At 43.6% G+C, this 16297-nt stretch overlaps 2 protein-coding genes across 2 annotated transcripts; both read left to right on the forward strand.

Annotated features, from left to right (window-relative positions):
• Nucleotides 1–181: 181 nt before the first annotated feature.
• Nucleotides 182–5166, forward strand: babam1 (BRISC and BRCA1 A complex member 1). Its single transcript, XM_085437237.1, has 9 exons — nucleotides 182–271; nucleotides 879–1328; nucleotides 1416–1474; nucleotides 1550–1670; nucleotides 1858–1936; nucleotides 2017–2041; nucleotides 2142–2271; nucleotides 2370–2456; nucleotides 4324–5166. The coding sequence occupies exons 2-9, from the start codon at nucleotides 894–896 to the stop codon at nucleotides 4522–4524; spliced, it is 1137 nt and encodes a 378-aa protein (XP_085293363.1). The 5' UTR covers nucleotides 182–271; nucleotides 879–893; the 3' UTR covers nucleotides 4525–5166.
• Nucleotides 5167–7210: 2044 nt separating this feature from the next.
• plvapb (plasmalemma vesicle associated protein b) lies at nucleotides 7211–12992 on the forward strand. The gene is made up of 9 exons (XM_085436870.1): nucleotides 7211–7658; nucleotides 7958–8134; nucleotides 8216–8297; nucleotides 8598–8799; nucleotides 8887–9106; nucleotides 11096–11245; nucleotides 11412–11468; nucleotides 11873–11977; nucleotides 12135–12992. The coding sequence occupies exons 1-9, from the start codon at nucleotides 7458–7460 to the stop codon at nucleotides 12141–12143; spliced, it is 1203 nt and encodes a 400-aa protein (XP_085292996.1). The 5' UTR covers nucleotides 7211–7457; the 3' UTR covers nucleotides 12144–12992.
• Nucleotides 12993–16297: the final 3305 nt, after the last annotated feature.

Genomic DNA, 16297 nt, shown 5'->3' on the forward strand with positions numbered 1-16297 from the left:
CTTATGCATGACAGTATCTGTGGACTCAAACAAAGCTTTTTATGATACTACTACTACTGCTACTGCAGTAAAAACTATATTATTAGGTCAGCAAAACTGTTTTTGAGCACCACAATCCATAAACTTCATTACCCACAATTCCATTGTACCCGTTCCAGTTTCTGGTTATATCATTTCCGTTCAAAACAAATGTTAGCTCGCTGTTGGAATATTTCTCAGTCCTCAATGAGTTGTTACCGTATATAAATACAAGACCTGTCGTAATAATTAAGTAAGTGTCTGTTCTTCTTCTTCCAAATGTAAAAGTTATACTTCAGTTCACAGAGTGACTGATTTGACGTATTTGTTTTAGTTAAAGCTAACTAATGCTAACGGCTAATGTTGCTACAGCCGTGGAGCATCAGCTGCTCTGTCTGCTGTGGTTTTTAGCACTTTGTCAGGTTTTCTGGTCGCATTGACTCAAGCTTTTGCCAATTAATAATATTTCCTGTAAATATACACCACTGCGTTTATCTACACATAACACTCGAGCTAACACGTGGAGAAGCAGTCCTTGTGTGTAAAATGAACTTTACACTGGACTGAGTTTGTACTGAAAGTAGAAATATGATTTTAAAGTTGATGAGAATGGTTGTGTGGTGGTCTGGTGTAAATGTGCCCTCTGTAAGATAGGGACAAGCGGTGTCGTTTATGAGAAGCCCGTGTTTAGGATTTTAGGTGGATTTGCACTTGTTGGTCTTTGTGAAGGATGGACAGCAAGCAAAGTTACAAATATTATACCAGCCTTTTAATGTCAAGTGAGTCCATCACCTGTTAAATGCTAGAAATCTTTGAGAGCCAGAATAACTAACTTCACCTCACCACCTCCACTTCTGTAGCTTCCTCCTTTATCAATGGACACACCAGAGCCCGGCCAGGCAGATGGAGAGGAGCGTCTTGTAGAGCTCCGACCTCGAACGCGCTCCAACCCAGAGGGTGCTGAGGACCGACGCAGCAGCACTGGCAGCCTCGGAGGCAACGGGAACCCCAGCATATCTCAGCCTGCCGTGGGAAGTCGTGTGGAGGGAGAAGGTGAGGCCTCGACCAGCGACAGCCCTCCAAGTTCCACCACCGCAACCATCTCAGTGTCTACGGCTCAGGCTGTGGCTCCTACTGCCGTCACAGGTGCGACTGCTGCGGCCAGTGCTGCGGTACCACTGTCCACTACGGCCGTGTCAACCAAAGACTGGCCAAAGTCCACACAGCAGCACCCCACACTCACCACGTCCGTCCCTTCACCGGCAGAGTATCAGCTCAGAGTGCCCCGTGTAAACTGCCCAGAGAAAGTGGTGGGTCCACTTAGCATTTCTGATTTTTGAAGAGTCACAAGAAAAAAAAAAGTCATTTTCACTGTCAGTTCTTCTCTTTTATGACAGATTATCTGCTTAGATCTTTCTGAAGAGATGTCTTTGCCAAAGCTGGAGTCCTTTAACGGGTAGGCGGCTGCATGTTAAACTTCATTGTGTGTCGTCAAAGTTTCACCGCCTAATTTGACTGTTTTTCAACCTAGGTCTAAAACGAATGCTCTGAACATATCCCAGAAGATGATTGAGATGTTTGTCAGAACAAAACACAAGATTGACAAACGGCACGAGTTTGCTCTGGTGGTCGTCAACGATGACGCCCTGTGGGTGAGTACGAGAGCTGTTAGGATGCTTTTTCTTATGTGTGACTTCTAAAAAATGTAGAAGACTCAACACACTCTTAGCCGTTTGTTTGGGCATGATCATGTAGTTCCTTTTTGTTGTTGTTGTCTATGGCGGTTGAATGCACTTCCCTAATGTAACGTCATTTAATCCATCTGTGGACATATCTCAGCTGTCAGGCTTTACCTCTGATCCCAGGGAGCTGTGTAGCTGCTTGTATGACCTGGAAACCAACGTGTGCGAGTCCTTCAGTATCCTTAAACTGAAACTGACAAAAAAATGCTAGTAACTTCTAGATGTTTGGTTTTGACCCTTAACTCCCCTTTTATAGACCTGGAAGATCTCCTTAATGTCATGTAAGTAACAGATCTGCTGTAAATTTGATTAAAAATGCGATTTTTTTAGCTTCTAAACACATAAGTGTTTCAACTGTTTGCTCATTTTTTGCCTTTGCAGACATCAGAAAATCGAGCTGCCGTTGATGGAGAATATTCAGACTATCCCGCCTCCGTATGTGGTGCGGACTGTGCTTATCTACAGCCGTCATGCTGGGCAGCTGCAGTTCAACCCATCTGAGGCTGTTAGTGTAAGTACAGCACAGTCTCTCTTTGTGTCTGTATTTTAGTTTTTACACGTGGGACCTGTTCCTGACTGTGCACTTTGTGTTTCTCTGTCCTGTCACAGAAAATGCTGCAGTCGCCATATTTTTTCTTCGACGTGGTCTATTTGCACAACGGGGTGGAAGAGCAGGGGGATGAGACCAGCTGGAGGGTGAGTGCAGAAGCTGGTGATGGAGGGTTATTGGTTCAAACTGTGTGCAGCAGCTCCATGTACCAGGTTTGACGCCCTTTTACCTTCAGAAGTGCCTTAAATCTGTATGGCACAGGTTCAACAAGGTGCTGGAAACATTCATCAGAGGTCTCGGTCCATAAACCATCGCATCAAATAGTATCCAGTCTCAAACTGACCGCAGCCTTAGACTGTCACTGACCGGGTGGTTAAAGGAGTCAAACAAGCTTCATGCTGTGCCACAGCGATGCAGTTACTGTCCTACCAAAGGGGGGGACGTGTGGATGATTATTAACATGAGGAATAAGAAAACAGAGGAACATAAAATACCTCGTGATCAAGATCAAATCTGTTAAAATAAGTTAGTTCAGTGGATAAGACGACACAATAATGGCACACAGTGCGTGAGTGCTTTACTGACAACACATTTTTCAGCTAGCAAGTATTACACAAACCACACTATACGCTCATTGGTTACTTTCTTAGGTGCACGCGATCAGTTGCTTGTTAATGCAAATATCCAATCGGCCAATCACATGTCAGCATAGCAGGTGATTTAAGTCACTTTAAACGTGACGTGTTTTGGTGCCTTAATGTTGAAGCAGACGGGCTACAACAGCAGGAGAGCGCCCTGGCTGCCACTCCTGTCAGTTACAAACAGGAAACTGAGGCTACGCTCCGCACAGGTTCAACAAAATTAGAAGATTGGAGTGTGGCAAATATTTCCTTGGCACACTTTGGTCCTTTTAGTACCAGCTGAGAATCGTTTAAAGCAGGGGTGTCCAACTCCAGGCCTCGAGGGTGTCCTGCAGGTTTTAGATCTCACCCTGGGACATCACGCCTGAATCAAACGATGAGTTCATTGCCAGGCCTCTGGAGAACTTCAAGATATTTAAACCAGCTGTGTTGGATCAAGGACACATTTGAAACCTGCAGGACACCTTGAGGCCTGGAGTTGGACACCCCTGAGTATTGTTGCTGACCACAGTGATGCGATCTCCTGATGGCTGCTCCCAGCAGCGTGACGCACCATCTCATAAAGCTTAAATCATCTCAAGCTGGTTTCTTGAATGTGACGATGAGATCACTGCACTTAGATGACCTCTGCCGTTAGAGCGCGTTGGCCTTTCGGATGTGGTGGAACGGGAGATTTCCACGATGACTGTGCAGCAACTGCGTGATGCTATCACGTCAAGAAGAACCAAAAACTCTGAGAAATGTTTCCAGCGTTTTGTTGAATCAGTGACCCAAAGGATTGAGACAGCTGAGACAAGCGGTACCAACAAGGTCCAGTGAGTGCATGTTGTAACCTTTGAATAAATCCAAACCTTTACTTGTCTAAACATAAAGTACGTCCTTGTTTCTCGTCAGTGTTCAGCATGTTTGAAAAGCCTCTGTGGCATGTTAAATGTGAACCAGGGCACCGCTGTAGTTACTGGTTTGAGCGTTAAAGCTCTGCTCTGAGGCAATTCGCTGCATGTCGTCCCCTGCATCGTCTCCCAGCTTTCATGTCTTCTCTCCACTGTCCCATCTCATTAAAGGCTAAAACCCCCCCAAAATATATATTTGAAAAAATGAACCATCTATGCCTCCAAGCTTATCTTTTAAGATATTTTCTGCACATTGTAAGACAGCGATGCCAAACTCTGGGCTGTGGAGCTTTTGCACGCCCGACTCACCTTCAAAGCCTTTGCTGCTCTCGTGTTCACACCCAGTGATGATAAAACTGCAGTACTGACACTAAAAACCAGCACCGGCCTTTTGATTCTGTATGTAAAAAGCTGTTTTACACTGTCTCACCTGATATTCTCTTGCATACTCTTAAACTGAGTATTTGCTTTTTCTCCAGGACAACTACACCTCTTTCAGTAACCTGGACTCTAAGGGCATGTGTTACCGCTTTGAGGTTTCCTTAGGCGGACCCGCCATTGAGCTGCACAATTGCATGGCCAAACTTCTGGCTCACCCTTTACAAAGGCCTTTCCAGAGTCATGCATCTTACAGCCTGCTGGAGGGGGACGACCCCCAGGACATTGAGGCAACAGTTTAAAATGGGACACTGGCTTCTCTGTGAAATCCACACGCACACGTTTCGGTTTTTCCTCCACATTATGACCATTTTTTCTCTTAGCTGCTGTAATTCATGTATTATTTGGGATGTAGGTGTAGATCTAAGGATAACCAAGGGGTTTGGTAAGTTGCCAACTGCACAGACATTGTATGTCCATACTAAAATAGACGAGTGATTTTTTTTTTCTTCATCTTAGCTGCAGAACTCATGCAGCTGTTAGCTGCAGGTGTCGTGAGAATGATTAAAAGTCCCAGAATCCAAGAAAAAGATAAAAGAGCAGCTAAACGGTGTAAAGGCATCATTCATCCCTCGTTGCTTTCTAACACACCACACTGCTCCGAAGCAGGCGATCGGGAAACTAATGAACCTTAATTTGAAGTAATGAATCACAGAGACACGTGATCCTGCCTGTACGTCTGTTTTAATCTACTTTGTTTTATAAGGGCTTGTTTTCTTTCTTAGCTGTCACACTTACGTTATGTTACATAAGCAATGAAAAAATAAAGGGTATGATTGTAAAAACGGCCCTTTGCACTGCCCGTAGATGCACTCGAAACACGTTGTGTACAGATGACGTTTGTAAAACTGTTTCTGCGGATTAAAAACGTTCGTTTAATGACACTTGTCGTGTTCGTGTGTTTGATGTCATTTTTTTAATGTCTAGCTTTTGTCAGGAGATGGCAGCAAAGCCTCTGCTGGGATCCTTCAGCTGTAACTGTGATTTCACTGCAGCTCAGATGTCTTTATATTCGTGTTTATGGCGGTGATTGAGCAGTCGAGCAGCAGACACCGTTGTAAACAGGAAGTCTTCTCCAGTTGTAGCATGAAGATTAATTCAGTGTGGAGGTTCTCAGTCTTGTTCTGATGCTTCACGTGCTGTTTGAATGTTAGTGAAGCACTGACGGCATCAGTCATGTCTCTATCATATTCAGTTTGGTTCCGCTCCATATTTTCCCCTCGTTGAGCTGCAGCGCTCTGTCCCCCAGGTTGAGAATCACCGCTTTAGCTGTAAAATATGTTTTCCCGTCACCTCAAAGATGTCTAGTCTGTTATCTTAAAAGGTGTCTTATCACGGTCTTCAGCCATTTGGTTTCCTGCTTTTGTTCACGTTATCTAACACCTCTTTCCCGACTCGTTGTCTTCTGTCACTCTTAACATGCCTCATAAATAAGTTTTTCCACCTGAGGACAGGTTGTCAGGGAGACAATAGGGAGCAGGAAAGCTTCAGGCTCAGAGGCCCTTTCCCCTTTCACACCCTTCCCCGGCTGACCCGACTGCGCCTGACGTCACCGGCTCTGCCGTGGATGCCGTGGGTGGGACGGGGGGTGAAGGGTGTCTGCGCTCTGCAGGGAGAATTTGTTATTCCCCATCCCCACAGAATGACAGGTCCCTATTGTTTTCACTCCTTCACTCCTCCACTACCACGACTCCTTTCCGTGCTCGTTCAAGACAGGATATGCTGGAAAAAAATTTTGTTTGGCATTTTCTGCTTTTACTCCTTAAATGGTTCATATTGTTCATCAAGCACCAGGGGAATACATCAGTCTGCAGCAGCTATAATTAAATAGGAATATTTCCTGTTGTTTCTTCATTATTTTTATATCTCATGGAGTCATGGGTAAAAAAAAAACATAAGCAGTCTTACTAAAGTACTGAACGTCTGTGCTTCTGGTGGACATGAGTCCTGACTGATTGGATATTTATCTGAGAAAATATGATGTATGTAGTTTATGAATGTGGCGTGGTTGTTGATGCAGCTGAGCTGCTTGGAGTATTTGAGAAACTGTTGATCTGCTGGGATTTTACTGCACATCCATCTCTAGTGTTAAAAAAGAGGTTTTATTTATGTAGTGGCAAATTACAACTGTTACTTTATACTGTAAGGTCAAGACTGTACAGTAATACAAAGAGAAACCAGAGCGCTTCAACCAACGTTTGTAGAAGAGCATCTATGAACGACTGTGGCAGATGGGCCCCAGCAGCAGGAGGCCTCACCTGCCAACAGGAACCTGAGGATTGAAACTGGACCACAGAAGATTAGAAAAATGTTGCCCGGTCTGTTGAGTTTTGCTGCAAATAGCATGAAATCAAATCATCGACCCATCCCGCTGCAGCCCAGCCTGGGTGTTGTTGCTGGGTCCATATCTATGACTGCAGTGCACCTTCTTCTGATGCCGCTGTGATGCTGTCGCACCAATATGGACCAAAATCCCTGAGAAATGTTTGCAGCACCTTGTTGTTTCTGTGCCACAAATTATTATTAAGGTGCTTCTGAATGCAAAAGTGGGTCCGACCCGTTACCACCGAGGCACAATGAAGTGATTGCTCGCTTATTTTAAACCCTAATTTAAGGTCATTTAATAGAGTTCGTAGATTCCACTACAGGAGAGCATGCAGCCTCTGCAAAGGCGACTTCTTTAGGCAGCGTGAGCACATTTTGTTAGAACTGACGGTTTTCTTACAGTTTTTGTTGAAAAGCTTTAAATGTATTTATGTCTTGAAGATCTTTAAATCTAATTCCCATCACACCAACTTATTTTTGTTTCAAACGTTCCATGGAAAGTTTCTGATAACTTGGGCAGCTTTGCAGCAGGAGGCTGTCCTGCGACACAGGCTGATTAGGGACGGGAGGGGAAGAGGCAGGAGAGGTTGGGCTGGGATGGGCAGGAAGTGTGCCTCTAGCACCAATTATAAACATGACCCTTCTGGACACCTAAGGGTCATTGTTTACGTCCATCATTGCCTGCCACTTGTGCCTGTCTGCTTCTTCACGTCGGCAGGGCTGCAGAGCTGTAAAAGGTGAGCAGAAGTCCGGGAAACCATCACCTCACTGCACGCTCGACTTCTTCCATCTTCCAGGGGGAATACTTGCGGATTTTCTTTATGGACAAATAATTTCTCTGTAGTCAGTCATGTACAGCTCCAGCTACTCTCGGGCCAAACTGAGCCCAGGGGTAAGGCACCTGAACAAGTCCAAAGCGAAGAGCTGCGGCTACTACATGAGGATCGTCTTCCTCTTTTCTTCTCTCATCCAGTCGCTCATCATCGTCAGCTTGGTGCTTTTTGTCATCTACGGACAGCCGGAGAAGACTGCAGCAGATAAAAGGGTCAAGGTCAGTGAGCTGGTCTAAGTTTGGTTTATTAAACTGAAGCATTCAAATATTTTAAAGACATTTGAATGTCCCGGCCCACCTTGAATAACAATACAACAGCTTATTAGTAGGATTATTTTCTGAGAGGTTTTCTTAGATTTCAGTGATGTCATGTTCAGAAACCATTAATGTGTTTTTTTTCACTGTAAATATTTTAATTCTAATTATTTTAGTATTTTACGTGATTTCCCAGTTGTTCTACCATCATGTGTAGAGCTGTAAGAAGCATGGCTTTGATGCTGAGTGCTGTTATCCTGCAGGAGCTGGAGCTGGGCTTCAATAAACTGAGTGACAACAACATCGAGCTGAGGAAGGAGAAAAGTAAGCTGGAAGCTCAGCTGAAGGCTCGCGCTGAGGAGAGAGCAGCTCTGGAGAAAGAGATGGCGAAGCAGCAGATTGATGCCAACAAGACGGAGCAGGATCTGAAGAAAAAGTCTGTAAGTTCACTTCCCCGTTGGTCACCAGTGCAAGAAAATATAATCGTGAATCAAATGTCTTTGTGTGTGTTTTCTTCACAGGAGGACTGCAACAGGTTACTGAACCTAGCACGGCGCCCCCTCCCTCCGATACAGCCCCATATCACTAGAAGCAGCACGAGCAGTATGTACCTCAGTGCCATCTTCTTCTTCTCAGGCATTTATCGTCTCATCAAACATGAAACACAAACAGTGTCTGCAGACGTCACTCTGAAGTTGAACAGTTAAAAGAGTCTTGATGCTGTGGAGGTGGATCTCGATCTGCCCAAACAGTTAAACATGTTGCAAACCATCTGGAAACTCGTTATCTAATAACTCTGAAGCATTAATAAATGATGCGTTAAGCCTTAATTAGCATTATTGCAGTTGGCCTTAATAAGAGTGAAATCGTCGCTTTCTGACAGTTTCTGTCTGAATCCTCCAGGCGAGCTGAGTAATCTGAAGAGACTCTACGATCAGCAGGAGGCCAAGCTGGACGTCGTCAACTCAAACTTCACCCAGACGGTGCAGAATCTGCGGGATGAGTTAGACACAGCCGTCAAAGACCGAACGCGCCTCAACGACGAGGTGGTGGAGCTGCGGCGCGACAACACCTTTCTCAGGGAGCAGCACGCCTTGTACACCAGGTAGGTGTGTGTGGCGTGTGCGACTGAAACAACCTGAAAAATAAGCAAAGTTAAAGCGTTTTATTTTATTCTTTCTGCCTCCACCAGCAAGTGCAAAGAGGACTTTGCAAATTCTCTAGAAGGCATCACGACGGTGACCAGAGAATTCTTGGACCGGATTAACAAACTGTTTCCTCACCAGCTCACCTTTCACCTCACCTGCAGCAGCCAGCGGGAGCACATGGACAAGATCAAAAACAGCTGCACGAACCTGTCCAGAGACGTGGAGAACAAGTTCCAGGTTTATCTCGACAATGTGGGGAAAATGGTAATTTAACATTTTTAATGCCATTTTTAATACTTTCAAATCACTCTTTGGTGCAGCTGCTGCCAACTCAGAGATGCATCAGATCAGACAATCAACCAGATCTGTTTTTGTTTTTAAAGAAGGGGTGATAGGCAATCGGGATTTCAGTTCTCATTTTATTCTGAAAGGTCAGAATAAAAGTCATAAATGACATACTTGTTGCTCTGGATAAAAAACAGCACTGTGCTTCTCTCTTTATCGACCTGTCAAAAGCTTTCGACACTGTGGATCACGCCATTATGAAGCATAGGCTTCTTTCTTTGGGGCTGTCTAGACATGTTGTCTCCTGGTTTACTAATTATTTGAGTGACAGGACTCAATGCATTAAATGTGAAAATCTGTGCTCAGAACTTTTGAATATTCACACTGGGGTGCCACAGGGTTCAATTTTAGGACCTCTGCTGTTCATCATGTATATAAATGATTTGGGACAAAATGTGTCCAATGCTAGTATGCATTTTTATGCTGATGACACAGTTATTTATTCCTTTGGCTCAAACTTTGAAAAGGCAATAGAATCTTTGCAGAAAGCTTTTGACGTGGTTCAGCACACACTTCTGGAGCTGAAATTGGTTCTCAATGCTGAAAAGACAAAGCTAATGTTGTTTTCAAACATGAAGAGATTTCCTCAAACTGTCCCCTTGGTGTCCACTCTTGAGGGAAACCTCATAGAAGTGGTGCACACGTATAAATATCTTGGCTTTTTAATTGATGATTCTCTGACCTTTAAACCTCACATAGACAATCTTGTGAAAAAACTCAAACTAAAATTAGGATTTTTCTTTCGAAACAAATTTTGCTTTTCTTTTGAGACAAAAAAGCGTCTTGTAAATGCCACATTTTAATCTGTTTTAGATTATGGTGATCTGCTGTACATGAATGCTTCCGCCCAGTGTCTTCATAAGATTGACTCAGTATATCATGCCTCTTTACGGTTTATTACAAACTGTAGGGCCTTGACCCATTGTTGTGATCTGTACGCTCGAGTGGGATGGCCTTCGTTGTCCTCCAGGAGGTTTGCTCACTGGTGCATCTTTATTTACAAGGCCCTGCTTGGACAAATGCCCACCTACATTTGCGATCTGCTCACACGGAGAAGTACTGTTTCTTATAGCCTGCGTTCAAGCGATCTTTTATTGCTCAATGTTCCATTTGCCAGAACTGAACTGGGAAAGAGGGCTTTTACTTATGCTGCCCCTTTCACATGGAACATGATGCAAAAAGACTGGAAGATAGCAGATCTTATTTCATTAAATGCTTTTAAGTCCAGATTGAGAGAGCCAGAGAAAAATGTTTTTAAAATGTAATTGTTATTTATAATATGTATGTAACTTTGTAATTTCAACGTGTTGTCGCCTCTTGGCCAGGACTCCCTTGCAAAAGAGGTTTTTAATCTCAATGGGACTTTTCCTGGTTAAATAAAGGTTAATAATAATAATAAAAAATATAGTGAGATATAACGTGGCAGAGAGATGCCTGCATAAAAGAGGTTTGCTTCAGTAAATTAACTACTTGAGGGAGAGGACGTGTTTATTTTCAGGTCAGACTTTCAGCCTTTAAACTTTTCAACTCTCCCTGAAGAAGTTAATTCTGTGGAACATCCCAGAGTACAATCTGAGTGGGAAACCGCTTTCTCAAGGGAGGAAGTCTCTGCATTGTATCATTGCTGATAAATGCAGCTAAAGAGACAGATGTCCTGTGAGGCAGTGCCAGGGTAAAGCAGACGTGAAGTATGTGTCTCTGCTGATGCAGCACTTTAAAATGAGCCTCGGACGCCTTCAAAGTGTCGGGTCAAAGTTCTCAAAACAGCTTAAAAACGTTCGAAACGTCATAAATATTTTGATATTTTTCATGTTTTTACTCAAAATTGCAGCAGGGAAAGCAAAACAAAATTCTATCTACTCATATGTTGTCCAAGATTAAAATAAAATTGTGTTGTTTTGCTCTCAGGTGTCTGAAATTCAAGAAAAGTCCAGTCAGCTGGAAGTGAAAAACAAACACTTAATCTCCGACTTCGAGGAGTGTCAACGCAATCACTCAGAGTTTGTTGAAAAAACGTCCAAACAGTCGCAGATCGCACAAAAAGCTCATGATGATAAGGTAAATCAGATCTGGGTGGACGGGAAGCGGGAGCCACTGTGTCGTTACAAAGCAAATGCAAATGTTCATCTACTCCTGTTTTATCTGCTTTTCTAAGAGTGCAAATCCTGCAGTTTCATATTCGACACAAACACTGTTTGACTTACACCGTGTGTACTTTCCACAGGTTGAGAAATTACTGCAGGAGAAGGAAGAACTGAGACAACAACTGTCCAATATGAAGGTAAAAGACACGAACAAATAAACAAACTAATACTCTGTCACAGAACGAGAGCTTGATTAGGACTCGGGACAGATGTTCACTTATTGTATTTACATTTGACTCAGTCTTGAATCTCAGCTGATGAAGATTCGATTTCCCTCCAATCGGAATTATTATTTATCCCCAAAAGCAGAGATGTAATCATGTCACATCCTTCTCGGAGTGTCATCCACCTCTGAGCTGTGAAATCACAGCAGATCTGGTGATTACATAGACGTCAGTGCAGAGGTGAGGTGGTGAGGGGGAATTGGACAGGAATCTGAGAATCTGCAGCAGCTGCAGGGCGGATGGAGAAGCGAGATGACAAAAGAAAGCTGCACTAATGTTCTGACTGTGTCTAACGTTAAATGACCTTTGTTTTGCAGCCCGGCGCTAAACCTGCAGGCTTTCAGGCGTCCTCGCTGCAGGGCAGACACACTCCAACTAACTGGACTTCTGTAGGAATAACCGGCATCTTCAAAGCTCCAACGGTAAGCCTTCAGATTGCTGTTGACTGCGAGCTCGAAGCTTCATCAGCCTGCAGATATCATCCCTGTGACAATGATAAAATACTGATGCTGAGCAGGGATGAGACCTTTACACGTCCAGCTTACTTTGCTTACAATTTTTTGATGTTTTATCTTCCAGGTGAAATGAAATAATGCGTCCTGGTGGTCAGAGAGAGGAGAGAGGCAAATCCAGCCCACAGCGCTCAGGACGTTGTTTTTTAAAGCCTGTGTATATACTAGAGTGTGCAGATGCTTTGCCTCCATATAGTAACTGCATCGTGTGTTTTTGAACTTCTGCTCTGAAGCATTGTACCCAGGTAAATGTAAGAAGTAGGTGTGCATGTGTCCTTTTGTGTGTCTCTCTGTGCAGGTAGAAAAACTGACTCTGGAAAAATACTTTTGTTTGCTGACGATGAAATTTCGTCCCGCTGACATTAAAAATGTAACAAAGACTCAGACAACAGCTGCTCACTGGGCTGTGAGAAACAGACTAGTCTTAAAATAGCAACTGTTAAGTGTCCCAGTGGCGAGATGCTAACGTAGCCTGGATGACAGTACAGACGTCCATTAAGTCATAAACACGTGGTCACGTCAGCCGAGTCGCTCGAAGTCGTAAACACTAGATGTCAAAAAGAGGAATCATGAATTTGACTGAAAACACTTTGTTTTGATGATCAGCTTAAAGAAAAGAAAGAAAAACAGCTGAGTCTTCATGAACTGTCCCAGTTTCGGTGCTGTTTTCAGGCTTTACTGCTTCCTTTTCTCGTCATAAGCAGGCTGAGCACGTCCGGTCTGTGGCAGGAAACAGAAGCCTGCTTTTATGATTATTGTGGATCCGTTTGGACATGAAAAAGATGTCAGGAAAACAACAGAAACACAGTGAAAAGTCGTGTTATTTGCAGTGTTTTCAACTTCTGACTGAAGACTGTTTCATGGCTACTATTCATGTAAATACTGTATATTTAATAAAAGAATAAACAACCATTTGATGTTAACAGTTATGCAGTTTTGTTTTTATTTTACCAGACGTTCAGCTTTACAGGGTTAAACAAAAGTTACATCGTTATACAAACATCCTCAGAAACTCAAAGCTGCAGGTGACTGACAACCAGTTTCACACACGTGTTCTTTCATTTCAGAGGTGAAGCTTGTGTCGCGGTAATAATTCTTTGAGGTCCAAATGCACGTCACAGCCTGAACTCACAAAAACACGCTTTTTAAATGCAAAAACCAAACGCTGAGAGACCCACAAACAAGCAGCAGCTGAGGCGGCTGCAGCGACGGCCTGGCACAGCACGTTAACGAAGGACACGCAGCACTGGTGTCCGTGGGTTCTAGGCCAGACTCGTGTCCTATGAAGCCTATGAAGGGATTTTGTGCGTGAGCATTAACACTGAGACGGTCACCGCCTCCTCGTTGATTAGTGAACACGGTGTTTAAGTTCAGACACAAAAGCGTTTTTGCAGAACATCTTTGCCTGTTTGTGTAGATAATAGCATCACTTCTTTTATCCTGTTAGACACCAGTGCACGTTTTCTATCATTTGCACGATTATCTAACAGGTTGTGTCCTCATTTAAGTTTGTGTGAAGTCACAGAAGATGTTTAACCTTTGACCAACAAATTCTACTCAGTTTATTCCCGAATCTGATGCAATAATTGTGCTAAATTTAAAGATATTTCCTCCAGGTGTTCTGCATTCACAAGAACGGGATCATGGTGACCTTTGACCGGCTCCATCTCAACAAAGTTTTTCTGTTCTGTCTTATAAATCCCGAGGATTTGTTTTAGTTTCATTTTGTGACAAACTTGCGTCAGAAGTGGAAGAAATAAGGCCAGACAGAACAAATATTTGAGTTCGTTTCCATATTACATAAGAAACAAACCAGGATTATCTCCCAGACTCGCTGTACACAAGGATGTGTGTGTTACAGGTGAGCTGGTCTGCCTCCTGTTTTCAGGAAATCCTTTGTTTCGCATCAAGTGTTTCCAGTGCCGTGTATAGCTACGAATGCACTCACACTGGTTTAAGTAAAATGCGTGCAGGGTGGACCTGGCTGCAGCGGAGCAGACAGTCATTAATCAAACCTACAGGAAGCTAAAAGTACCCATCATCAGTCACATATGGACCAAACTGTGACGATGAGGTTAAGCTTATGCGTCATCTTTTTTTCCCATTCGTGTGCAGACTGATGATTATGAGGACATGTTATCATGTTGAATTTGTTTAACTACATTGTTATAACTCAGGGCACTGATATTTGCAATCGTGATGATTCAGCTAAAATAAAACACCTCAGGTTTAGTCAACACGAGGCACTGATGGACGAGAATATCCAGAGCTGCGCTTTTACTGTCACAGATCTCTGTCATATACCCGCCATATAAAAAGAATTAAAATTACATTTTTTGGTTCTTACGAAGCATGAATGCAGATCCAAGCCATCAGCACTACAGTGGTGCAGGACGTCAGCGCAATTATTCTTCTGGGAATCATGAATTTGTAGATAAAATATCAACAGGACACATAAAATTGACAACAACCACTGAGCTTTCACAGAGCGGCACCATTAGCGTTGTGAGGTCCCAAAGAAGTACACCTTTCCTACTGATATACAAAACATCCGACTTTCACAGCTGTAGTAAACACAGTGACCCGGAGGCCATCGCACACGGGCAGGGCTTCAAAGACAAAGCTCCAGAATTTACTACCACTAATTTGTCTGACAACAAGCCCCACTTTTAGTTTACACTTCCCTTGTTTTGCAATTAATCAACGCAGAACATGAAAGTCAACAAAAAGGGTGACAGAGCAGCACAGGAAGAGGAAAGGTCAGATAGCACAGCCAGACGCCAGAGACGCAGAAAAGGCAGAAAGGCAGCGGTGGTGCTGGGTAACAGAGGTGCAAATGTCGTCAGAGACGGGGCAAGAAGACACCAACTGGGGAAGAAGGGTGAGGAGTTCAGCGTGGAAACATAAATATTTGATCAAGGCTAAACTGACAGGGAAACAAAGGGCACAGAAAGCAGTGCCAACAAGAATGTGTCTAACAAAGGGAACGCTGGCTTTAGACAACACTAAGCCAGTCTCTGTAGGAACAGACAGGAATATATGTAATGCATAATGAAGAAGGTTAAAGCATGCGATTCGTGCAATCTGTTCTTCGCCTTTACTTCTCTACTGTAACACGTCCGTGCACCTTTAAACTTGTGTAATAAAGATTAATTCAAATCATTGCTGAGCGACACATTCCTGTTTCACCAGTGATGCAATGGAGTGTGGAAGTCATCCCAGTACAATGAACTCACCGTCATGTTCAAGAAACCAGTCCGGGATGATCCGAGCTTTGTGACATGCCACCCCTGCAGACCTGTGGTCATAAAGGGACGGACGGTGCTCAGGTAGGCTGTGGTGTTTGGACAATGCTCATCTGATACTAAGGGGCACAAAGTGCGTTAAGACAATTTTGTGGATGTGGTCTGTAATAGTTCAGCAGCCCATTTAGCACCAACGATCACACCATGGTCAAAGTCACTTAAATCGCTTTTCTACACAAATCAATTTTATTTATACAGCCGTGCTTTATATTGTACAGTAGACCCTACAATAATACATACAGAGAAAAGCCCAACAATCATATGAGCCCCTATGAGCAGCACTTTGGCGACAGTGGGAAGGAAAAACTCCCTTTTAACAGGAAGAAAACTCCAGCAGAACCAGGCTCAGGGAGGGGCGGGGCCATCTGCTGTGATTGGTTGGTGTGAGAGAAGGAAGACAGGATAAAGACATGCTGTGGAAGAGAGACAGAGATTAATAACAGATATGATTCAGTGCAGAGAGGTCTGTTAACACACAGTGAGTGAAGAAGAAACACCCAGTGCATCATGGGAATCCCCCGGCAGCCTACGTCTGCTGCAGCATAACTAAGGGAGGATTCAGGGTCACCTGGTCCAGCCCTAACTATATGCTTTAGCAAAAAGGAAAGTTTGAAGCCTAATCTTGAAAGTAGAGATAGTGTCTGTCTCCTGAATCCAAACTGGAAGCTGGTTCCACAGAAGAGGGGCCTGAAAACTGAAGGCTGTGCCTCCCATTCTACTTTTAAATACTCTAGGAACAACAAGTAGGCCTGCAGAGCGAGAGCGAAGTGCTCTAATAGGGTGATATGGTACTACAAGGTCATTAAGATAAGATGGGGCCTGATTATTTAAGACCTTGTATGTGAGGAGCAGGATTTTGAATTCTGGATTTAACAGGAAGCCAAAACAGCAGAAAGTTAGAGGCCATCCAGGTCTTTATATCTTT

The sequence above is a fragment of the Copadichromis virginalis genome, linkage group LG17 (assembly GCF_057382275.1).
Source record: "Copadichromis virginalis isolate Kocher_CV1m ecotype Utaka linkage group LG17, C_Virginalis_male_GT1.1, whole genome shotgun sequence".
Classification (NCBI taxonomy): domain Eukaryota; kingdom Metazoa; phylum Chordata; class Actinopteri; order Cichliformes; family Cichlidae; genus Copadichromis; species Copadichromis virginalis.

Bases quoted from the DNA above. Each gene is read 5' to 3' on its own strand.
- babam1 (XM_085437237.1), top strand. From the start codon at position 894: ATGGACACACCAGAGCCCGGCCAGGCAGATGGAGAGGAGCGTCTTGTA. The intron at 1,671-1,857 runs GTGAGTACGAGA...GACATATCTCAG, and splicing joins TCAACGATGACGCCCTGTGG to CTGTCAGGCTTTACCTCTGA. The intron at 2,042-2,141 runs GTAAGTAACAGA...TTGCCTTTGCAG, and splicing joins GAAGATCTCCTTAATGTCAT to ACATCAGAAAATCGAGCTGC.
- plvapb (XM_085436870.1), top strand. From the start codon at position 7,458: ATGTACAGCTCCAGCTACTCTCGGGCCAAACTGAGCCCAGGGGTAAGG. The intron at 8,800-8,886 runs GTAGGTGTGTGT...TGCCTCCACCAG, and splicing joins CAGCACGCCTTGTACACCAG to CAAGTGCAAAGAGGACTTTG. The intron at 11,469-11,872 runs GTAAAAGACACG...TTTGTTTTGCAG, and splicing joins AACAACTGTCCAATATGAAG to CCCGGCGCTAAACCTGCAGG.